The sequence below is a fragment of the Cetorhinus maximus genome, chromosome 15 (assembly GCF_964194155.1).
Source record: "Cetorhinus maximus chromosome 15, sCetMax3.hap1.1, whole genome shotgun sequence".
Taxonomy (NCBI): domain Eukaryota; kingdom Metazoa; phylum Chordata; class Chondrichthyes; order Lamniformes; family Cetorhinidae; genus Cetorhinus; species Cetorhinus maximus.
The window spans coordinates 107,281,289-107,305,985 of record NC_135893.1 but is presented as its reverse complement, the minus strand read 5'-3'; the positions used below and the strand labels follow the sequence as shown (position 1 = coordinate 107,305,985).

The following is a 24,697-nucleotide window of genomic DNA, read 5'->3' as shown; positions in this document are numbered from 1 at the left end:
TTACCTGGCAGGACCCTATTCCAGCATGTCCATTTGATTAACAGGCAAATCTCCAGCTTTCCAGGCACAGACGAATATGATTCGGCCTCTTACAATTCCGCAGGTACCAGAGGAGGACCGTTTTCCTAATCTCGTGTACTGATATTGTATGGCCCAACTTCAGTCCTTGGAGACTGGGGATTCTAGCTAATACCCCTATAAAATCTGCTCTTCACAGATGCCCAAAAAAGACTGAGAGAGGTTCAAAAATACTCCTTATTGACAACCTGGAAAGAGCGATGTATGTGTCTGAAACACTCTCAGGTTCTACTGGGTCATTCGCCAATATGGCACAATAGGATACTCCCACTGGTGGGTTCTTAATCTGGCATCAGAAAGGCAGCACAATTCCTCAACCAAGGCCAGATTATGTCCTTCCAACAACTCACAGACAATTTCTCCAAAAACAGTTTATCCTGATATTTTCTAAAATCTGGTGAATCTTCAAAAACTCCAAGGTCAGCCAACGAGCATAACTTATTATCCTCCCCCAAGGCAAATTTGGTGGCAGGGAGGGCTTTTACTAGGCAGGAGGGTAGTGGGTGGGCACCTGTTGCCTTCCCGCCTCTGCCAAAATTAAGTCCAGGGCTGGAAGGCTTGTGGACAACCTTCCCGACCCTTCTCAACCCACCACCATTTGAGGCCCTTAAAGTGGACAATTAATTAACCCAGCAGCGGGTGGGTTTGTTGTCACACTCGAAACCCGAATAGAAAACCCTGGCAAGTTGATTTTGGGCTTCTTGTACAGCGGGGAGGAGGAGGGTGGGTTGGGGGGGGGTGGCGGGGAGGAGATGGACATCCCATGTTGTCAGGCACTCACCTGTCCTAATATCTTGTAAACTGCCTTGGTGTCCATTTCTGTCTGATTATACTCATATGAGCTGGCCTGGGCCTATATAAAAGCATTGTATAAAGCTGTTGTCCTTTACACTGCAATCCCTTCATGCATTCTCTTTATCAGAGGCAAAACAAATCCACTTTAATGGTCACATTATATACATTTTCAAACATCTACTCTCCCAATTATTAGATGTCCCACTGTTGGGGACAAATGCTTAAACTTACCAGGCTCTTCCCTGTCATGTCCTATGATGATGTATTGAAGTTTTCCAACATTTGGAATTTCCACCAGAAATACATCAGTCTGTAAAACATATTCAACTAAGGTATGAAAGCAAGCTGCCAATTGGAATATAGTAGCTGTACTTTTACAATTAACAATGCCATTCTGACAATTGTGTGCATCCTTTTTAAATTGCCATATTACCCAGTAAACTGTCTCTCTCTTGGCAAACAGCAGACATGTGCCTTTTTCAATTAAACAAAATCTTAGGAAACAGTCATTCCCTAGTTCATTCCCCAGGTCAAGGCCTTGACCAATCAGAGTTGACCTGCCCATTTTGAATTTGAACAAAGCTGGGCAGTTAACTGCTCCATGCTGCATTCTCTATGGCAACACCTCCACCAATCAGAGTCCACTTTCCAACCAAGCAGCACAATTGTTGTTCCCTCCGATACTGTTGGTAACTTCTCGCGAACTGTCCTGATAAGTGCAAGACAAAAAGCTTTGACAGCATGTCTCTTTTTTCAGCAATACTCAAGTTCTGTACTACCAAATGACTAAAAGTAATATCTGTATTAGAATATATGAGGCAAAAAGTGATCCAGAAACATTTCTAAATATAAAGTCTTACCTATTTTGAAGGTAAGGATGTAAAATGAAGGTGCTAACAAGGGCCGGGATTTTCTGCTCCCGCCCTTGGTGGGAATCACTGCAGTTGGGACAGAAAAGGTGAAGAGGCAGGCAAAGGTCCATTGACTTTGGGTGAGAATTTCCAGTGCCTCCGCGGGCAGGACCGGAAAATCCTGCCACAAGGACAAAATGCTTTCTTTGGAGGATCAATAATAGTCATTTTGTTTAAATTAGGACATTATCAATATTTTGCATTCTAAGTTTAAATTGAGAAATTCTTTTATGTTTGCTGCATTCCCACTTGTGTCCATAATTCAGGAAATATCCCGAAACCCAGATGGAAAGAATTGTTTCGGCCAGTACTCTTATTTCCCGCTTTTTACTGTATTTTTTTTTAGCTCTGGGAAGCATCTAAGAATTAAGGGAAAAAAAGATGTAGTTTATAGGAAAAGTTTGACCATTATCTGAACTGCTGCTTACCTGACATTTTTGGAATGGAATACGATTGGTAAGTGAGTTGCACAAAAGTACATCTTCCACCTTGTCTTCTTCTCCATAGAAGTTAATAAAAATGTCTGCCTTTGAGTCAGAGCCAAGGCAGCTTCCTGTATGAACTGTAACTTCATACTCTGTCCACTTTGGCTTTATTTCACCTGGCTTGTCAACTTGTAGTTTCTATAAAGTTTTAGAAGGTGAACACGGTACTGGTTAATTATACTACAGATTGGTATTTGGTGGATAAACTCAGTGATCACAGCTTTTTGAATTGAGCATTGTCATGTTTCAGCACTTTTAATCATTTTGCTGCAGAAACAATCTAGGTATTCAAGACATTACCTTTATGTTAAATCCAGCTCTTAAAAGTTTAAAATTATGATAGCAGCCAAAGAATAGGAGCGTGTATTAAAGGCACACTGCTGCTCATTTTCCACCTCAAACTAAGATGGCCTAGAAATAGTCGTATTGGAGGCGCATGCAGGTGCAGCACATATTTAATGAGTCTGGTGGCAGGACCATGTCAAATTAGTCTACTGGCCTCATTAGGATAGTGGTAGCAAGCTGTGTTTGCAGGAGTAGCTTGCTCGTTGCAGAGATGAGGGAATGAGGGCAGTTGGGAGACATCCATAGGCCTAAAGTAAATCCAGGGATGGAGTAATCAGGAGGATTAAGCCACCGCCCCCCACCACCACCACCATGGTTTCTGGGTCTCACAGTATCTTTGTACAATAAGTAGCTCATGTTGTTTGAGATCATCAGAACTATATTTTCACATTTCAAATGATAGCAAGTGCTAGGGTTGCCAACTGATTAAATGTATTTCTGGAGGTTCATCACATGACTTTAATCCACGCTCCAGCTATTAGTCGGTCAACATATCCACCCTTGTGATGTATTGCCTTCCTACGTTAATTGGAAAGCAAAAAGATTCATTACCTAATTGGATGATGCTTGCCTATCAGCCAAATAGCTTTTCATTTCCCATTTTCAAAATTTTTATATCTGGTAAAGACAAATGTTCAAAGAAAATGGCCAAAAAACAATCTTTCTTAATATCCCGATGATTTTTCTCCAGGGTTGCACATGGCAGTGTCCTGGAGATTGACCTTCAATTCCTGGAGACTCCAGGCCAATCCTGGAGGGTTGGCAACCCTAGTGAGTGCCAATTTCGAAAACACACTGCTCTAAAACGTGTCCTGTGACAGATTGACAAATGGTGCTTGTTGTTTGTTGGATTTGTTCTTGTCTGTTTAATGGTGCTGATATATTGCCCTGCAAGTTAGTGAAAGTGTGGGATGGACATGATGCAACATCCTCTACAGTGTATCTGGAATCTGAATGAAAGTGTAAATTGGAAAGGTCGATGTCAAATCAGGTAGAGAAAGAGAAATAAAAAGAGAGAAAGAAAGATTTTCTTAAGAGCAAAAAAGAAAAAAAGAGAAAGAAAAGTTTAAAAAAACATTTAAAACCTGAAAGAATAAGTCGCCACATTCAGTGCCAGTGACTGGCTGTCATTGATACTCAGCACATTGTTAGACCTTTCTTAATTTTCTGTAGTAAGTTTATTTCCTTTCTAACGTGCAAGTACAGGAACTTCTTGTCACACAATACATTTGAATGGGGGGTCAGTCAGCAAGGTGCAGCAGGTCTCTAATAGCAACCTTTCGACTTCCGTGTTTAGTTGCGCAGCTACCCTCACCTGAAGTTACTGTGACACTTGTACATAAATAATGGTGAACGCATTTAGCTTCACTGTTATTTTAACAGCAATTTTTGAACCAATAGCACTGTATCTCAAAATGCAAAGGAAAGTAAATATACATTCATTAGATTAAAATTAAAATTTGGACCTGGAATTTCCTCAATGTGATCTACACTGCTGTCGCACCTTAAAAATTACTATTGCAGTTGCCTGTGGCCCTTAGCAGGGCACAGAAAAGTTTCCTAGCTGTTTACTTGCATACTGGTTGGTGCAAGTATTGCTTGTAAGACTAGTGTAAAATGGGCGTTAACAGGAAACTTTTCTGTAGGATTTAGACTGCGCTCTTCATCAGTTGGCTGGAGGACAAGCATGGAAGAGAGCACCAGGATATGGCTCCTTTGCTTTGTGCAATACCTTCTCAGCCTTTCAATTCTATCCCTCTAGAAATTAATACCAGTGCTTTATTTGCTCTTTGTTGTGGCTTTATTAGCTTGAATTGTTGCTTATAGTGATTTGTGTACCCCCAGATCTCCACCACTTATTTTCTAATCAGTATGTGGTTTTGTTATTCTTCCAAATTCTACGATCCTAGTGACTTGCAATTTGAATTAAAGACACCAGAGCCCAAACTCAAGGGGCAGAATTTTCTGCCTGTCGGGCGGGCGGGCCCGACCCAATCTCCGGCGGGTGGGGAGCTGATCCCCGCCAGAGAAGCGGGCCCTGCTGCCATTTTACGTGGGCGGGCCAATTAAGGCCCACCCACTGTGACGTCCAGCAGGAAGCGCTATGCGGGTGGGAGGGATTCCCCAAAAGCGAGAGTGTGCTCTTCTACACATGCGCACGACAGAGCGCACATCTTCCTGAGGCTAAGTGCAGCCTCAGGGAGATCTCTGACACTTCTAAAAATATGAAAATTAGAAAAAAAAAATTCCCTAACATGTCCCCCTCATGCGACAATGTCACATGAGATGGGACATGTTCATAATTTACATTATAAGTTTATTAAACTTTTTAAATCCCTACATGAAATCTCACCCCGCCGGTGGATGAGGTTTCATGTTTTCTCTATTGCCCGCTGGGGCCCCTGGCCTGCCTGCCAACCTTAAGGTTAGATGGGCAAGTCCTTTAATTGTTTAAATGATCCTGTCAATGGCCTTAATTGCTGATTTGGCTGTGCCCCTGCCTTCCTGAAAATTTAAAAGGGGCGGGATGACGTTGGGGGTTCCGCCTGACATCACCCCGTGTCATTTTACGTGTCGGCGAGCGGGCCCCGCCCCCCTGCTCGCCGACGGCAAAATTCAGCCCAAGGTATCTGATATTCATCCAGCAAGTTCTCAATATACAAGAACACAATATATAGGAGCTGGAGTAGACCACATGGCCCGTTGAGCCTGCTCCGCGATCTACATGATCTTGGGGCTTCAACTCCACTTTCCCACCCACTGCCCAAATCCTTTGATTCCCTGACAGACCAAAAATCTGCCTATCCCAGCCTTAAATATATTCAATGATGGAGCATCCACAACCATCTGGGATAGAGAATTCCAAAGATTCACAGCCTTCTGACTCACCTATCAAAGGAAATATCGTTTCTATGTCCACCTTGTCAAGACCATTCAGGGTCTTATATACTTCAATCAAGTCACCCCTCACTCTTTTAAAATCCAAAGGAAACAAGCCCAGTCTGTCTAACCTTTCCTCATAGATATTACGTCCATCAATACAAATAAGAGCAGTTTTGAACTGTTTACAATTTGGGCAATAGTTCATATATTGGACAGGGATAGCTTTGTTAAATAGAGCAAAGTCTCACAATAGACAAAGTTAAAATGTAATTATTAGCATCAAATAGGGTGCTATTGTACAATCAAAAACACAGATCATCAGTATATTTCTAATTAGTACAGAAGAAAACTCATGAATATAAACCAAAGTTTATAAAACACTATTAGTAGATACATAGGTGATGATTATGAACACCGAGGTACATTCAGCATATATATGTGAGTGATATAAATACACCCACTTGGGAAAGCATGGAAAACCATGGAAAACAAATTTGTTAAGGAAAAATCACGTTTGACTAACTTGGCAGGGAAGACAAGACAATAGTTGTAGGAATCTGGCAGCTAGGATTCCCTGTATACTGTGGGCTTTCGACTCCACAGTGTGCACTTGACGTCATCAACTGGTCCCCTGACGGTGAGCCAAATCTGATTGTCAGGCTTGACTTCCAGTCAGGCAGGGAGCCAGTCAATGAAGGTCTTCTTGGATAGTTATGTGAGATTCAAAGTGTACAGCAATAGAATACATAAAGGACACCAGAAAAAAATATATTCACAGCGTTTTAGGAACAACAGTGCTTTTACTTCCAACAATAGCAAAATTGCATCAAAAGAAAAAAGACAGTCGTATCTTAGTAAGAAAGACATAACTTTTATCATAAATACATGGCAAATGATGTTGGTTCTAAAAATAAAGAAAGTAAAAGATGTTTTTTAAAAAAGGAAAAGACCACACTGTACTTGTACAACATCAATTACCCAGGAGCATCTTGTTTGTAGACCGACTATTATGGTAAAACAAATTGCGGACTGTGTCCACTGCCTATCATTATTACCAGTTTATTTACTAATGGCTGTCAGGTCACTTTTTTTGAAATAAAAATTTGCCAGGTATACGCTGACACATATGTTGGAAATATTCAGCCAAAATGAAAAACATGAAAGCATCCAGCTTTCCCTAAATGTCTAAACAGAACTTCAGATCATGACCAGCTCTGTAGGGAACACCTTGGTTTATGGCACTCCAGTTTATTCAACTGTCTGCAAATCAAAATGGAGAGTATGCAAAGCTCTTTCTATCAATATAAATTTGTAAATATGAACATTTAAAAACATAAAGCTAGTTATTACATTATCAACATATGAATGTTTACTGTACTCTTATTAAATTTGTTTCTGATCAGAAGTGGAAACCTATTTAAAATAAATAGGCTAACACTTCTGTTAAAATATTGAAGAGAAGAATTTGAGTGTGTTATGCATTCATATGATAACATAAATTAACTGTAATATTTAGGTTATAGATTTGATGAAAAAAAATAGAGAGGAGTTTGATGTTTAAGAAGTTGTCTATTGGCATTTGATCATAAGACTTAACTTCCCAAAACCTGCAAAAGATACAAACAAGATAGTTTTGATAATTGTCAATACTCTAATTATCATTGTTCTTTAATGACTGCAATGTTATTTCTATATTCCAAAATAATGCAAGTTTAGAATTTCCCGCATTTCAATTTATGGTAAACAAATTTATGCTGATTTTCTTTACACTGAATTATTAGAGTCCATTTATCATTTTGTGAAATAACTTTTTTGAACAAGTATTAATCATCAATATGTCATAATTACTTTCAAGAGTTTCTTTTAATTGTTCTTATACCTTCTCAAAATAATTTCATAAATAAAGTTACTATATAAATAAAGTTAGCAGAGAAACAAAATTTCCAAATGCTTACCGTTCTTATCTTTGGACTGTGTTTCTTGTTTGGATTTTGGGGTATTACTTCCTAATATTTTAGAAGTGGAAAATTGTTATTAAATTGCAATCCTTCATGTTGACACTTCAAAATCTTTTATGATCTCATGCTTTAATTTCTGAAACCAATGGTGTAAGAAATCTGAAATTATAGCTGACTTGACACAATTCCTGAATCATCCTGGAAAATGATAACAGGGTAGGATTTCTATGGACGTTCTGCTGCCTTTACTTCAGTGGAGGCTGAGCGAAGGCTATGGGGAAATGGCATAATCAGCCATATATATCAGAATCCCCACCCACAGTGGAAATCACAGGCGTGCAATTCTACAGAAGTTAGCTAGCTCATGGTTACTGTAAGATATAGCAGCTTCTGAGAACCAATTCTAAGTAATATTATTAGTACTTCATACCTAAGCTGGAAATAAACAATTTAAATAAGTTGGTTTACAGAACAAATTGCTGTTTATCTGTAACAATTGTCTTGATGTATTCAGTTTAAGTAAAGTCAGAGAACATGGTCTTTTCTACTTGTTGCCCAGGCTCTCACTCACATGTAAATAGTTATTTGGAGGATATGCTAAATTGGACTTGAAACCCACTGCGGCAGACCAAGACAGGATTTGAGATCTTGGATGTCAGCCTTGGCTTAGTGCTGGCACTCTCACTTCTAAGTCAGATGATTGTTGTCTTAAGGCACACTCAAGAGGCTTGAGCATTGGGAAGGATTACTGCACAGTCAGAGGTGCTGTCCTTTAGATCAACTGAGGCCCTCTGAACTGGATGTAAAAGATCACATTGCACTTGCAGAAAGAAAAGGGGGGTTTCCAGGTGTCCTGGCCAACATTTAACCCGAAACCAAGATCACCATAAAAATGATTGTTTGCCCAATTGTCTCATTGTCATTTTTGGTATCTTGGGGTAGAATTTTCCCGTTGGCGTGAGGGGGTGGGATCCGCACGCCGGTGTGTAAAATGACGCGCGGTGACGTCAGGCGAGTGTCCCGTCACTGCGTGGCATCGCGATATTTCGTTGGGCGGGCGCGCGATGATATCCGATGTGCGCCCGCCATTAATTAACGGGCAACTTAAGGGCTTGAGGCGCCAATTGACGCTGATTTTTCGGTGTCTGTGTGATCTTTGGGTTGTCGCATGGGCACAATGGGCAGGCAGCTAGGAGACATTTCTATAAACCTCATCCTTGGGCGGGATAAGAGGGCTCAGTGGGGTTGTGAGTGTGCTCTGTCAAATATTTAATTTGCAAAGTTACTGATACTTGCCTGTGTGAGCTGCAATACTTCAAAACGCATCCCAGCCACTTGGACTGGACTCACAACCTTCAGGTCCACACTCTGCAGTGAGGAATCTTTTTTGGGCCTGCAGGTTTCAGGAAGCCTTCCCAGCCTGGGAATGGAAGTTGAACTCTCCACTGGAGGCACCTCCTCTGAGGAGGAAGAGAGGGCTAGAAGGGGGAGGAGGCCAGGAGTGCACATTCATCCTCCAGGGGAGCCACCTTTGGGAGGACAGGCGCAGGCACAAGGGGCGCTGGGCCAAGAGGCAGACCAAGGCGGAAGGGGCAGCAGAAAACGTCACTATCCTGCTGCCAGGGTAAACAGGCGGCGATGCAGCTACCTCAATGTGTCCAAGGTGCAATGCCGAAGGAGGATCCGCCTCTCGAGGGAGACAGTCAACTATATCTGTCAGATGATTGGGCCTGAGATCTCCCCTAACTGTGTGGGTGGATACCCCATGCCAGCGGCTCTGAAGGTCACAGTTGCCCTCAACTTCTTTGCCTCTGGCTCCTTCCAGGGGTTGGTGGGTGATCTTTGCGGTGTCTCCCAATCAGCTGTCCACACTTGTGTCAAGCAGGTTACAGACGCTCTGTTCAGACGGGCATTGACCTTCATCCACTTCCGCTGGAACCAGGTCAGTCAGACACAGCGAGCCAGAGGCTTTGCAGCCATTGCTGGCTTCCCCCGTGTCCAGGGTGCTATAGACTGTACACATGTGGCCATCAAGGCACCAGCAGGTGAGCCCGGTGCCTTCGTCAACAGGAAGGGCTTCCACTCCATGAACATGCAGATAGTGTGTGATCACAGGATGCAGATTCTACAAGTCTGTGCAAGGTACCCAGGCAGCTCCCATGACACCTACATCCTCAGACACTCTCAGGTGCCGGGGCTCTTCAGTGCTCCAGCCCGGCTGGATGGATGGTCGCTGGGTGACAAGGGCTATCCCCTCAGAAGGTGGCTCATGACGCCTCTCCACCATCCAAGAACAGAAGCTGAGCAGCACTAAAATAGGAGCCAAGGCACCACAATGGCTGTGGTGGAGAGAGCCATTGGTCTTCTCAAAATGCGCTTCCGAAGCCTGGATTGTTCAGGGGGCACACTCCAGTACCCCCCAGATCGTGTCTTGGTGATAGTGGTTGCATGCTGCACTCTCCACAATCCTGCGCTGGAAAGAGGGGGATGCTGTGGACGAAAAAGATGTCGACACAGTGGCTGCGGCTGCACACGATGAGTCCAGCAGTGAGTCCGAGGATGAGCACGCACAGGGAAATGCTAAGGGGGTAGACACTGACCCGGGCATACTCCAGGGAGGCAGGGACACCCAGGAGGCTTTAATCCAACAAACCTTCAGCTAGCACACCACATATGGACCTCCAGGACAAGCCTGGGCTGTAGGCTCCATACTCGATACCTGAGTGCAAAATCTGCCAGGATAGGAACACTAACTACGGGCCTTGTCAATAAAGCTGAATGTCCCACAAATCACTCATAACATTATTGGTAACCAACCACTTGCAGAAGAAAAGAGGTACTCTCAGCCATGGTGACATGTCTGAATTTAATGGTATAACAAAAGGAACTTAAGGAAACAAAATGACAAAGGTGTTCAACGTCACACCAACTCATAAAGACCTCATCTCGGGCCAACACAAAAGCACCAGTGATAAACCCGTGGTGTGCCTAAGGTGCCTTATGTTTACGCTTTCGGGTGCTACGTCTTGGTGCTTCCCCCTCGTTGGGACTCACATCTGAGACAGCTGCTGACTCTGCTGTCCTGTTGGCCTCGATGACCTTGGCGATCGCCCTCTGGCCCGTGGAGCCTGTGTTGGCTCTACCTAGGAGGGAGCTGCCAGTTCCACAGCTGGCATCTCCCCAGTCATCGCAGACTCATCGGATGCAATGGTCACTGGCAGAGGGGCAGAGGAGCTGCCGCCCTCATCCAGAGCGCCCTGAGAGGAGCCTGCAGAGACGACAGGCAGCTGCTGCGCCGACATGAGGTCACCTCAGACCTCCCTGTTCACCATAGATGGATGGGCATCGAGCTGGGAAACTTGGTGCCCAGACCATCTCCCACACTGGCACTGACCAGCTGAGGTCAATGCCGATGTGAGGGCTTGCTGGTCCGAGCGCATCCCCAGGAAGCCCTGATGGGTCTCCTGGAGGAGCCTCTCCATGAGAGTCGCCACTCTCTCCATAGAGGATGCATGGCGCTCGGACATGAGTCTCATTGCGTGGACTCCTCCACCACGGACACCAAGCCAAGCATAGCCTCGTGTATCTCCCCCAGATGCTCCCGCTCACCCGGCCGCATTTCCTGCATTGCGGACGACTCCAGAGGCACATCATCAGCCACTGACTGAGCATATGCCTGATCCCCTGCAGTCCTCCGACTGCTGGCAGCATGATCACTCTCTGTCTCTGCCAGCTCCTCCTGCGCTTGTGAAGTGCCCTCGCCCCGGGACACTAGCCGATGATCTAATTCCCACCGAGGTGCTAGTATCTGTGCTGGTGCCTGCCTGGCAGAGATGGTGTGACACTGGTGAGACTTCAGGGCCCTCAGGTGTGAGAGGGGGTCTCTGCTTCTCCTCCCGGCCCTGCTCCGCTGATGCTGAAAGGAAGAACAAAGACATTGGATCAGTTAACGTGGAGACAATGTCAATGTGTATCCCTGTCCCCCGGATCATTATGCGCTCATCCTTCCATAAGCAATGGTGAAGCCATGTTGCAAACTTCAATCACTGAACATTCAGCACTGCCGTGGCTGCTGGGAGAACAATGGTGACCTCAGTGCTGGGCAAACATACCTGCCGGTGGCATCCCAGCCTCACCGACACCGGTGGACCTGGTCGCATGGCGCCTCTCCAGATCTCGGGCCTCCTGCTCGAACCGGCTAAGCATCGCCACCTGGGCCGGCCCTCCGCCAGTCCTCACCTGCTTGGAGTCCTTATGTACATTCTACTCCTGAAAAGGAGAGAAGGGCATTGATTAGTGCTACTTGTACCTGGATTCTCTTTGCGGACGGCCCACCCCAACTAGAGTGGGACATTGCAGGGCTCTAGTGCCTCCTCACCCCGCTGCTGTTGAACACTCACACAAAGATGCCAGGCCTGTCCCACACCCCCTTGGCCAAGTGTTGCCTACATCACATTTGGCACCACGCCTTCCATAGCAAGGAGGTCCAAGCACGTGGAGTGCAGAGGACAGCAGATCAATCGCTGCCATGCCACCTTGAAGCTCCCCTCCCAGCATGTCAGCACCCTGACTTTGACATGCCCTGGAGTTCCAGCACTGCGCCTGGGTGGGTGCAGAGCCCATCTCATCACCATTCTCTCAGGGTGACCTAGGCATGGGCAATATCTGCTGGCCCACCCAGCGAAGGATACATGCCGTCAATGATTCAATGCAGGCACTACACTCAGATTTGGGGCGGGGGGGTGGGGGTGGGGAAGGGGTGTGGCCAGGGGGGAAGTCTACCTGTTGAGCTAAATAACCAATGCCAACATGGTACTCACCCTTCCCGAGCGCGAGAGATCATTGAAGCGCTTGCGGCACTGGATCCAGGTGCGCTGCACCACGTTGTGGGGACTCACAACCTCCGCTACCTCCTCCCTGGCATGTTTGGTCATGTGGGTGGGGGCCCTCCTCCTCCCGTCCTGGAGTACAAGGACCTCCCACCGTGCTGCCACCCCCTCGAGGAGGGCAGCAAGGCAATCATCGGAAAAACGAGGGGCACAGTGCCCCCCTGCCCTACCCTCCTGCCTGGTCTGCTGGCCAGCAGCGCTCTGGGGAGCCCTCCCAGTAGCCATGTTTGTCAGCCTTCGAAAGGTTGCAGCAACTTTTTAAAACAGGCTGTCGGGTCGCCAATGGACCCAGCAGACATTGAAGTCCCACCGCCGCCCACCTACTCCCATTGTCCTCGGGAGCTGCGATTCACGCTGGGCTGGCCTTAATTGGCCTGCCCGCATAAAATGGGTGCGGACCCGATTGCAGGCGGTGATCGGGTCTGGGTCCATGCCCGCTCCGCCCACGCACCAGCCAGAAAATTCTGCCCTTGATGTCCGTAAAGGCTTTTGATAAAGTCAACAGGAGGTTGATTAGCAAAATAAAAGTACATGGGATAGGGGGCAATATACTGGCATGGATTAAGGATTGGCTAACAGGCAGAAAACAGAGGCCTGAATTCTTCAGGAGGCAGGTGGGCCTGGCGGGAGCGGGTGGGGTGGTCGCGGAGCCATTTTACACGGGTGGGTCAATTAAGGCCTGCCCAGCGTAAGATGCGAGCCGTAGCACTCAGCGCTACCTGTGCAGGTGGGGAGAGGAGAGAGAGTCGGGGCCAGCGCTCTTGAAGTGTGCTTCGTGCCTCAGGGAGATTGAATCGCTATTTCAATTAATGAATAAATGTTTTAAAATTTTATTTAAACATGTCCCCTCATGTGACTGTCACATGAGATGGGACACGTTTTTATATTTAGGAAAACCTTTTTATTCAATTAATAAAAACTTTAGGTTTCCTAAAACACATGAAGGCCGCTTGGCTTTTCCGCCTGTCCGTCAACCTTAGTCACTTCCTTAATGGCCTTAATAGGCTGTTTACATATCGGTGGGTACGCAGCTGACTCCAGCGCGTGCCCGCTGAACGAAACATCGCGAGACGGCGTGATGACATCGGGACGCACGCCCGACATCATCACATGTCATTTTATACATCAGTGTGTTGGGCCCCCGCATGCTGACTGAAAAATCCTGCCCACAGAGTAGGAATAAATGGGTCATTCTCACCTTGACAGGCTGTGACTAGTGGGGTACCGCACGGATCAGAACTTGGGCCCCATCTATTCACAATATATATCAATGATTTTGATGTGAGGACCAAATGTAATATTTCCAAGTTCACGGATGACACAGAGCTAGGCGGGAATGTGTGTTGTGAGGAAGATGTAAACGGCTACAGGAGGATTTGGACAGACTTAGTGAGTGGGGAAGAACATGGCAGATGGAATATAATGTGGAAAAATGTGAGGTTATCCACTTTGGTAGAAGGAACAGATATGCAGAGTATAAATGAGATTAGAAAGTGCAGATGTACAAAGGGACCTGGGTGTCCTTGTCCATAAGTCGCTGAAAGCTAACATGCAGGTGCAGTGGGCAAGTAGGAAGACTAATGGAATGTTAGCCTTTATCACAAGAGGATTTGAGTACAGGAGTAGTGAAGTCTTGCTCCAATTGTATAGAAGCTTGGTTAGACCACACCTGGAGTAGTGTGTGCAGTTTTGGTCCTCTTACCTCAGAAAGAATATTATTGCCATAGAGGGAGTGCTGCGAAGGTTCACCAGACTTGTTCCGGGGTTGGCAGGACTGTCTTATGAAGAGAGATTGGGGAAACTCTAGAGTTTCGAAGATTGAGAGGTGATCTCACTGAAAGCTACAAAATACTTAAAGGAATAGACAGGGTAGATGTAGGTTAGATATTTCCCCTGGCTGGGGAGTCTAGAACCAGGGGACACAATTTCAAAATAAGGGGGTAGGACACTTAGGACCAAGATGAAGAGAAATTTCTTTACTCAGAGGGCTGTGAATCTTTGGAATTCTCTACCCCAGAGGCTGTGGAAGCTCAGTCATTGAGTATTTTTAAGGTAGAGATTGATAGATTTCTGATTTACAATAACATAAAGGGTTATGGGGATAGTGTGGGTAAAAGGCATTGAAGTGTTTGATCAGCCATGATTGTATTGAATGGCGGAGCAGGCTCAATGGTCTGAATGGCCTTCTCCTGCTCCTGTGTTCCTATGTTCTGAGAATGACTCCTCATGTAATTCACCAATCTGATGCTTGTTAAGGCAACATCCACACAAGACTAATATTTCAGACAACTTGGATTTTTGTCCTAAGATAATCTTCCTGGAATAACATATCATGTTTTGATGGTGAGCAGTCTCTCATTCGCCCTCCCGCCATCACCCCACTGCTGCATCACATCGGGTGCCTTATTTAAAGTCCAGCCTCAAACACAAATATCAGTGCTTCCAGTCCACCACTGCACAGAAGACATGGCCCTGAAACTGAAGAAGACTGCAACCTCAGGTTCAGCGACCCGAGAGTGCCTTTTGGATGCCGTGGAGGCCCGTCGGGATGTCCTCTACCCCCGCTCTGGCCGCAGGATGAGCAGCAACAGCACTAACCTGGCTTGGATGGCAGCGGTGGTCAGTGCCAACGCCCTTCAAAAGAGGACAGCCACCCAGTGCCGCAAGAGGATGAATGATCTCCTCCGTTCTGCCAGGATAAGTCACTCTTCTCATCACTCTCAATTCACACACTCACAAGCCCATCACACATCCACAGGGCCCTCACTCACTGCTGGTTCGAGGGACATCACCATTGACTCTCACACACTCACCTTCATTGTCCTCATTCCGTCCATGGGACCACTCACAACCCACACATGCCAGGCATATTATCATCTGACCTGGCAGGCGTCCTCCTTACACTTTCTCCATCTCTATTCATGCAGAACAAGCTGGCCCACAACAAGAGTGAGAGGTCGCAGACTGGTGGCGGAATGCCCGAAATCAAGGTCCTCACGGACTTTGAAAACAGAGCCATCCAGCTGGCCGTTGAGGATCTGGACCTGTCCTGTGCTGAATGAGGTCAGCGATGCTCTATCAAGTGAGGGTCCAGCAGTGCAACATCGATCAGACAACCAGGCTGTGAGTGATGTGTCCTGTTTCATAGGCCACTGCCATGCACTAATTATCTCTCCTTGCTTTCATAGGCACATCTGCCAAACAACCCACAGCCCAGGGCCTCCAATCAAACCCTGAAGAAACCTCTGAAGAGGAATCTAGAGACACTCTCCCTGAATTCCCGTCACAGCGCTCACTCACACCCTCCACCAGCACAAGGAACATACCTCAGTGGGACCTAGCTTTAGAATAGCTCTAAGATCGCAATCTGGTGAGTACATTGTACTGTCTGATCCACAGCAGGTGGAGGCAGGGACTTCCCCGGTTTCCGGCACTCGGAGGACTGCTGGAGGCCAGAACTTTGCTGAGTCTGAGTCAGATGATGAGCCTCTGGACTTGATCATGTCACAGTTGCTGGAGCTGCAAAGTCAAGCTTGGGAACATCAGGAAGGGACGTCCACTGCACTCCTCAGATTGCAAGGCACGATGGAGGAGTCTGTCTGCCTTCACTCCGAGGTCAACACTGCTAGGATGACGGCTGCCGTGGAGACCTTGGTCCAGGGCTTTCCTGCACCTGTGGCAAACCCGAGACTGGGTGAATCCAGTTGCTTTTGCATCCTGGTTGTCCTGGTCTCGGGCGAAATGCTCAAAGTTGTGTGTCCTCGCAAAGGTGGCATCCGTAACCTAATGGATGCATTTGTGGGTGGAAGCTTGTGAGATCCCAGAGGTCACCTGTAGGGTCCTGAAAGGAGCCACTGGCACGGAAATTGAGCACCCTGGTCACTTTCATGGCCACTGGCAGTGGATATGCTGATGTATTACAATGAGGTTCCTGACATCCGAATGGGAATGGCAGCCTGCCATCGGCAGACTGAGCGGATGATCGCGAACTGGTTTCACACTGTCGTAAAACCAATCACGCCATATTGTCCGCTCACGCCACTGAACATGCCTGACATCGGCGGGCACAGAAAACTACGCCCAATGTGTATATATTTCTTCCTAAGGTTTTGGAATAAGTTGAACAGCTGTGATCCATTTACACACTTACGTAATTTGTGCAAATGATCTATTCTGAAAACTGAACATAGGAAAAGATGTAAGCCATTTGCGTGATAACAGCTTTGATTTTTGACAGAATTGGAAATAATAACGTAACTACATTGTAATCTTTGGAAAATATCCAGCTAATTTGTTAAATGAACAAAGTCACTTGCAGCTTTTATTTTTTTTGGAAAGAGTTTTGACAGTGAAAGTCATTCTGAAAATGATTCAGTCTGAAAATGAAAATACAAATTAAAGATTACTTACAGTGGCAACTATTACTTTAGATGCAGAGGAAATTAATCGAAGTACTTCACTCCTTGAAATATTAGGGGGTGGAACTTGACTCAAAATTTTGGGGCAATGGTGAATTCGGTTCCTAAATTTACCAAAATAAGAAAGTAGAATTCTTGTAGTTATGTTTACACTAATATGAAAATAAAATCTTCTAATTCATAAAAGCTGATAAGCTGAATAAAAATAGACTTCTCCAACATGGACAAATGCCAAAAAATTATATGATTTGAAACTTAATATTGACCCATCCAAAGATATATTAATACTTATATTGCCAGATTTTTACAAGAGAAACAATAGACGTGTAAAGTACATAATATTTAGATAATTATGTACAGCTCAATGACAAAGTACGTGAAGTTAATGCATTTAGTTTTCTCTGTCAGCTGAGGTTCAATTGGTATCACTCTTGCCTCAGAGTCAGAAGGTTATGGATTCAAGTCTCACTCCAGGACTTGAGCACATGAATCTAGACTGACACTCCAGATTTTATGGCCCCTCCCACCGGCAGGATTTTCTGGTCCCGCAAAAGTCAATGGACTTTTGTACGGCTTGCTGCATTTTATAGCCCCGTCGCAGCAGGTGTTTTTTGGATGAGATGTTAAACCAAGGCCCTGTCTGCCTTCTCTGGTAAAAGATCTCTCTTGAAGAACAGCAAGGGAGTTATCCATGGTGCCCAGATCTATATTTATCCCTCCCTCATTCAACAACACAAAAACAGATTATCTGGTTGTTATCACATTGCTGCTTGTGAGAGCTTGCTGTGTGCATATTGATTGCCATGATTCCCATATATCAATGGTGACTGCACTTAAAAAGCTCTTCATTAGTTGCTTTGGGACACCATGAAGTGCACTATAGAAATGCAAGTCTTTCTTTTTTTTAATGCACTGGTTAACATGTTTTCATTCACATGCTATCTGTATGGTTTTAAGACAGTGACTAATCTGTTTTATTTTAAATGGGTTAACAGATGCATTAGAACAACTGGGACAGAAGATCAATATATTTTGTATTAAAAAGGCACTGTGCAAAAACAGTACACAAGAGGGAGTAAAACCCTTTAGCTGACGAATTTACATACGAACATACAAACTAGGAGCTGGAGTAGGGCACTCGGCCCTTCAAGCCTGCTCCTCCATTTAATAAAATCATGGCTGACCTGGTTGTAACCTCCTGCCTAACCCCGATAACATTTCACTCCTTTGTTAATCAAGAATCTATCTAGCTCTGCCTTAAAAGTATTCAAAGACTCTGCTTCCACTGCATTTTGGGGAAGAGAGTTCCAAGAACTCACAGCACTCTGAGAGAAAAAAATTCTCCTCAAATCTATCTTAAATGAGCGACTGCTTATTTTTAAACAGTAACCCCATGTTCTAGATTCTCCCACAAGAGGAAACATCCTCTCCACATTCAATCTGTCAAGACCCCACAGGAGCTTAAAGGTTTCGATCAAGTCACCTTTTACTCTTCTAAATTCCAGTGGATGCAAACCTAACCTGTCCAACCTTTCTCCATAAGGCAACCTGCTCATTCCTGATATTAACGTATTTATATCTTTCCTTAAAAAAGGAGACCAATACTGTACACAATACTCCAGATGTGATCTCACCAGTGCCCTGTACAACTGAAGTATAATCTCCCTACTTTTGTATTCAATTCCCCTCGCAATAAATGACAACATTCTATTAGCTTTCCTAATTACTTGCTGTACCAGCACACTGGCCATTTGTGATTCATGCACTTGGACATCCAGATCCCTCTGCATCTCAGAGCTCTGCAGTCTCTCACCATTTAGATAATATGCTTCTTTTTTATTCTTCCAGCCAAAATGGACAATTTCATATTTGCCCACATTGTACTTCATTTGCCAAGTCTTTGCCCACTCATTTAACCTAGCTATGTCACTTCCTTACGTCCTCTTTACAACTTACTTTCCTACCTATCTTTGTGTCATCAGCAAATTTGGCAACCATACCATCTGCCCCTTCATTCAAGTCATTTACATACATTGTAAAAGGTTGAGGCCCCAGCACTGATCCCCAGCATACCATTCGTTACATCGCACCAATCAGAAAAAAAACACATTTATGGCTACCCTCTGTTTCCTGTTAACTAGCCAATCTTCTATCCTTGCCAATATGTTATCCCTTGCACCATGAGCTTTTATTTCTGCAATAACCTTTGATGTGGCACCTTATCAAATGCCTTCTGGAAATCTAAGTACAGTACATCCACCGATTCTCCTTTATCCACAGCACATGTGACTCCTTCAAAGAACTCCAAAAAATTGGTTAAACATTTGATATGACCAAGAAGTTCTAAATGTATTGAAATAAAATAGTAACATTACCGTTTTTTAATCTTCAAGTTTTCTAGATTGAATGCATCTCCAGGGTTGAAATTCTGAAATATATTTTAAAATTACTTTTTAAACATAAGATGTAAGGCATAATCCAGGTAGATGCTTTAATGGAGTACTGAGGGAGTGCTGCATTGACAGAGGTATCAGAAATGCTGCCTTTTAGTTGAGATATGCCCCCACTGTCTCTTTTGTCAGTTTAAATGCATGGGAAGATCCCATGACACTATTTGAAGGAGAGCAGGGTGTTTTTTTAGTGTCCTTGTTAATAGTTCTAAATCAACCAAAACTATTAAATGACAAAAGCAGCTTGGGCAGAATTTTACGGTCCTGTTTCGGTGGGGACGGGGCTGTAAAATGTGGTGAGACATTCTGAACCTCATTGGCTTCGGCGGGAACGTAAAATCCCGCTGTCATAAAATTTCACCCATTGTATTTATATAGCACCTTTAATGTAATAAAAAAACCTCAAAGTTCTTCACAGGAGTGAAGTAAAATTGACACCGAAACACATGAAGGTAAACACCGAACTACGTAAGGTCATTGATTTGATTTGCTGTTTATGAGATCTTGTGCTGTACAAAATTGGCTACTATGGCTGCCTAAATAATCAACACTGATCACAGTTTCAAGTGCCATGATGAAGTGCTATGAAAACAGAAGATCTTTCTTTTAATGCACTAAAGGACATTATTGAGCTTGTGGGAGAGGAGAGCATTTGAGAAATAAGAGGGAAAAAAGGTGGATTATTGCAGAAGTTGGAAACTTGACCAGAAAGCTTCTGGGCAACAAAACTCTTTTCTGGTACAAATAATTAATACCAATCTGAGTCCAGATTTTGTCTTATTTTGGATGGTACTCATAGTGGAGCTGGTTGTTCTGTGGGAGACAAGGGCCCAAATCTTTTCACAATGGAGAGGCTCTCCATTGTGGCAAAAATCCCAGAAGTGGTTGAAATTTCTAAGCCCCACCCCCGAACCTGGCATGTCCCATCTTCTCAGGGCAGGACTGGAGCGGGCCGGGGTTCACACATGTGCAATTTGCGTTAGCAGCTGGCCGTTTAAATCATCAACCATGATATAAGATAGAATTCAAAGTTAGAGGAACTGTGGAGGGCTTGTGAATTTGGCCCTATTTACTCTCCTCCTTAATGGGGCAGTGGTATTGTCAGGACTGGAACTGCAATGATGCCTAACAACACTCGATGATCTGCAAGAAGGGTGCAGTTTCTGGTGATAATGTGAAATAAATGGATTTTCAGTTCAATGCATTCACACACAAGTACGATTATTATGTTTATGCAAACACAACACATTAGCAACAACAAGTAAAAACATCAATTGTGATACGTTTATCATTCTTTGCCTAAAGTTATTGCCTTGCAGTGGGACTCCATAGAAGTTTATGTGCCAAAAAAGGTCTATAGGCTGGATTTGTATGGAATCAGAGAGATTCTGCGGAGGGGTAAAAATGGCAATCAGGACCCGATTCCCTTTGGCATGCGGGCCTGGCGACGGTAACGTCGGGCGAGCGTCCCGACGCCACCGCGATATTTCACTGGGCGGGCACGCGATGATGTCTGACGCGTGCCCGCCATTAATTAACGGGCCAGTTAAGGCCCCTGAGGCGCTAATCGATGCTGATTCTTCGGCACCCGTGCAATCTTCGGCTCGGCGCACGGACGCAGTGGGCAGGTGGATAGGTCACATTTGTATTAACCTCATCCACGGGCGGGATAAGAGGGCTCACTGGGGTCGCGAGTGTGCACTGTCAAGCATTTATTAATGAAAGTTTTTAAAACTTGCCTGTGTGATCTGCAGTATTTCAAAACGCATCCCAGCAGCTTTTTCTGGACTCACAACCTTCAGGTCTGCACTCTGCAGTGAGGAATCTTTTCTGGGCCTGCAGGATTCAGGAAGCCTTCCCTTAGCCTGGGAATGGGAACTGAACTGTCCACTGGAGGCAGCTCCACTGAGGAGAAAGAGAGGGCTAAAAGGGGGAGGAGGCCAGGAGTGCACATTCAGCCTCCAGGAGAGCCACCTTTGGGAGGAGAGGCGCAGACACAAAGGGCGCAGGGCCAAGAGGTAGACCAAGGTGGAAGAGGCCGCAGAAGATGCCACTATCCTGCTGCCAGGGTTTACAGGCGGTGAAGCAGCTACCTCAATGTGTCTGAGGTGCAATGCCGAAGGAGGCTCCGTCTCTCAAGGGAGACAGTCAATTATATCTGTCAGATGATAAGGCCTGAGATCTCCGCTAACTGTGTGGGTGGACACCCCATGCCAGTGGCTCTGAAGGTCACAGCTGCCCTCAACTTCTATGCCTCTGGCTCCTTCCAGGGCTCGGTGGGTGATCTTTGCAGTGTCTCCCAATCAGCCGTGCACACTTGTGTCAAGCAGGTTACAGACACTCTGTTCAGACGGGCATTGACCTTCATCCACTTCCGCTGGGACCAGGCAAGTCAGACACAGTGAGCCAGAGGCTTTGCAGCAATTGCTGGCTTCCCCTGCGTCCAGGGTGCTATAGACTGTACACATGTGGCCATCAAGGTGCCGGCAGGTGAGCCCGGTGCCTTCGTAAACAGGAAGGGCTTCCACTCCATGAACATGCAGATAGTGTGTGACCACAGGATGCAGATTCTATAAGTCTGTGCAAAGTACCCTGGCAGCTCCCACAATGCCTACATCCTCAGACACTCTTCAGTGCTCCAGCCCGGCTTGATGGATGGCTGCTGGGTGACAAGGGCTATCCCCTCAGAAGTTGGCTCATGACGCCTCTCCGCCATCCAAGAACAGAAGCTGAGCAGCGCTACAATAGGAGCCACAGCACCACAATGGCTGTGGTGGAGAGAACCATCGGTCTTCTCAAGATGCGCTTTCAATGCCTGGACCGCTCAGGGGTCGCACTCCAGTACCCCCCAGATCGTGTCTTGGTAATAGTGATTGCATGCTGCGCTCTTCACAATCCTGCGCTGGAAAGAGGGGGACGCAGTGGACGATGAAGACGTTGACTCAGTGGCTGCGGCTGCACTCGATGAGTCCAGCAGTGAGTCCGAGGATGAGCATGTACAGGGAAATGCTGAGGGGTTAGACGCTGACGCGGGCATACTCCAGGAAGGCAGGGACACCCGGGAGGGCTTTAATCCAACAAACCTTCAGATAGCACACCATGGATGGACCTCCAGGACAAGCCTGGGCTGTAGGCTCCATACTTGATACCTAAGTGCAAAATCTGCCAGGTTAGGAATAGTCACTAAGGGCCTTGTTAATGAAGCTGAATGTCCAACCAAGCACTCATTACAGTTTTGGAAACCATACACATGCAGAAGAAAAGAGGCAACCTCAGCCATGGTGACATATCTGAATTCATTGTGTCAAGCAAACCAACTTATTCCAAAAAAGAGAATAGCATTATCCAAAAAAAAATCATAAGGACCTAATCTCAGGCCAACACAAAAGCACCAGTGAAAGACCCATGGTGTGCCTAAGGTGCCTTATATTTTCATTTCCGGGTGCTACATCTTGGTGCTGCCCCATCGTTCGGAGTGGCATCTGAGCCAGCCTGCTGACTCTGCTGTCCTGTTGGCCTCGATGACCTTGGTGATCGTCCTCTGGCCCGTGGAGCCAGTGCTGGCCCCGCCTGGGAGGGAGCTGCCAGTTCCACAGCTGGCATCACCCCAGTCGTCACAGCCTCACCGGATGCTATGGTCACTGGGAAAGGGGCAGAGGAGCTGCCTCCCTCATCCGGAACGCCCTGCGAGGTGCCCGCAGAGACAACAGGCAGCTGCTGCGCCAACGTAAGGTCGCTTCAGATCTCCCTGCTCACCATGGGTGGATGGGCACCGAGCTGGGGAAGTTGATGCCCACACCATCTCCCACACTGGCATTGACTAGCTGAGGTCAATGTTGATGTGAGGGCTTGCTGGTCACAGCGTATCCCCAGGAAGCCCTGACTGGTCTCCTGGAGGAGCCTCTCCACAAGAGTCGTCACTCTCTCCATGGAGGACGCATGGCGCTCGGACATGAGGCTCATTACTTCGGCGATTATCCACGTAGATTCCTCCACCACGGCGACCAAGCCAAGCATAGCCTCATGTATCTCCCCCAGATGCTCCCGCACACCCGGCCGCATTTCCTGCACCTGCTGCATCACTGATGACTCCATCATCAGGCACCGACTGAGCATGTGCCTGGTTCCTTGCAGTCCTCCGACTGCTGGCGCCATGGGCACTCTCTGTCTCTGCCAGCTCCTCCAGTGACTGTGAAGTGCCCTTACCACTGTTCCCCAGGACACTAGCCGATGTTTGAATTCCCACCAAGGTGCTCGTATCTGCGCTGGTGCCTGCATGGCAGAGATGGTGTGACACTGGTGAGACTTCAGGTGTGAGAGAGGGCCCCTGCTGCTCCTCCTGGCCCTGCTCCAATGATGCTGAAAGGAAGAACAAGGATAGTGGATCAGTTAACGTAAAGACAATGTTAATGTGTATCCCTGTCCCTCGGATCATTATGCACTCATCATTCCATAGCCAATGGTCAAGCCATGTTGCAAAATTAAATCCATTAACATTCAGCACTGCTATGGCTGTTGGGAGAGCAATGCTGACCTCACTGTTGGGCATAAATACCTGGCTGTGGCACCCCAGCCTCACGAACACCAGTGGACCTTGGCGCATGGTGTCTCTCCAGATCCAGGGCCTCCTGCATAATGAGCATTCTTCTCTTGAAAATGAGAGACGAGCATTGATTAGTCAAAATTGCACATGGACTTTCTTCATGCATGGCCCACCCCAACCAGAGTGGGACATATCAGGAGTCCAGAGCCTCCTCACCCCGCTGCTGCCGAACACTCAGACAAAGGTGCTGGGCCTGCTCCCCACACCCCCCACCTGCCCCTTTGACACATGCTGCCTACATCACATTAGGCACCACACAGTATATCCTTCCATAGCAAGGAGGCGCAAGCACATGGAGCGTAGAGGGCAGCAGATGGTTCGTTGCCAACGCCACCTTGAAGCTCCCCTCCCAGCATCTCATCACACTGACTTGGACATGTCCTGGAGTTCAAACACAGCGCCTAGGTGCAGCTCCTCCAGGTTGCCCCCAAACCAGTCATGTGGGACTCAGTGTAACACATGTTGCGAGGGCAATACCCATCTCTTCACCACCCTCTCAGGGTGACCTCGGCACGGGCAATATCTGCTTGCCCACCCAGTGAAGGAAAAATGCCGTCAATGATTCAATGCAGTCTCTACACTCAGACTTGGGGGGGTGGGGGGGGTTGCAGCAGGGGGATAAGCCAACCTACTGGGTTACATGACCAATGCCAACATGGTACTCACCCTGCCAGAGCACAATAAATCATTGAAGCGCTTGCGACACTGGATCCAGGTGCACCGCACCACCTCACAGGAGCTCACCACCTCCGCCACCTCCTCCCAGGCCCGTTTCATCACATGGGGGGGCCTCCCCCTCCAATCCTGGGAAACCAGCACCTCCCGCCTTGCTGCCACTTCCTCGAGGAGGGCAGCAAGGCAGTCATCCGAGAAACGAGAGTC

At 46.5% G+C, this 24,697-nt stretch overlaps 1 protein-coding gene across 1 annotated transcript in view; it reads right to left on the bottom strand.

Moving 5' to 3' along the window:
- The window catches only part of LOC144690319 (uncharacterized), an 82,224-nt gene that overhangs the window by 32,062 nt on the left and 25,465 nt on the right, over nt 1–24,697 (bottom strand). The window contains exons 4-8 of the mRNA XM_078557673.1: nt 19,138–19,190; nt 16,755–16,866; nt 7,453–7,503; nt 2,213–2,407; nt 1,105–1,183 (exon numbers count right to left, since the gene is read on the bottom strand). Coding sequence (XP_078413799.1) covers nt 1,105–1,183; nt 2,213–2,407; nt 7,453–7,503; nt 16,755–16,866; nt 19,138–19,190 — 490 coding nt within the window. The remainder of the gene's footprint in view (nt 1–1,104; nt 1,184–2,212; nt 2,408–7,452; nt 7,504–16,754; nt 16,867–19,137; nt 19,191–24,697) is intronic.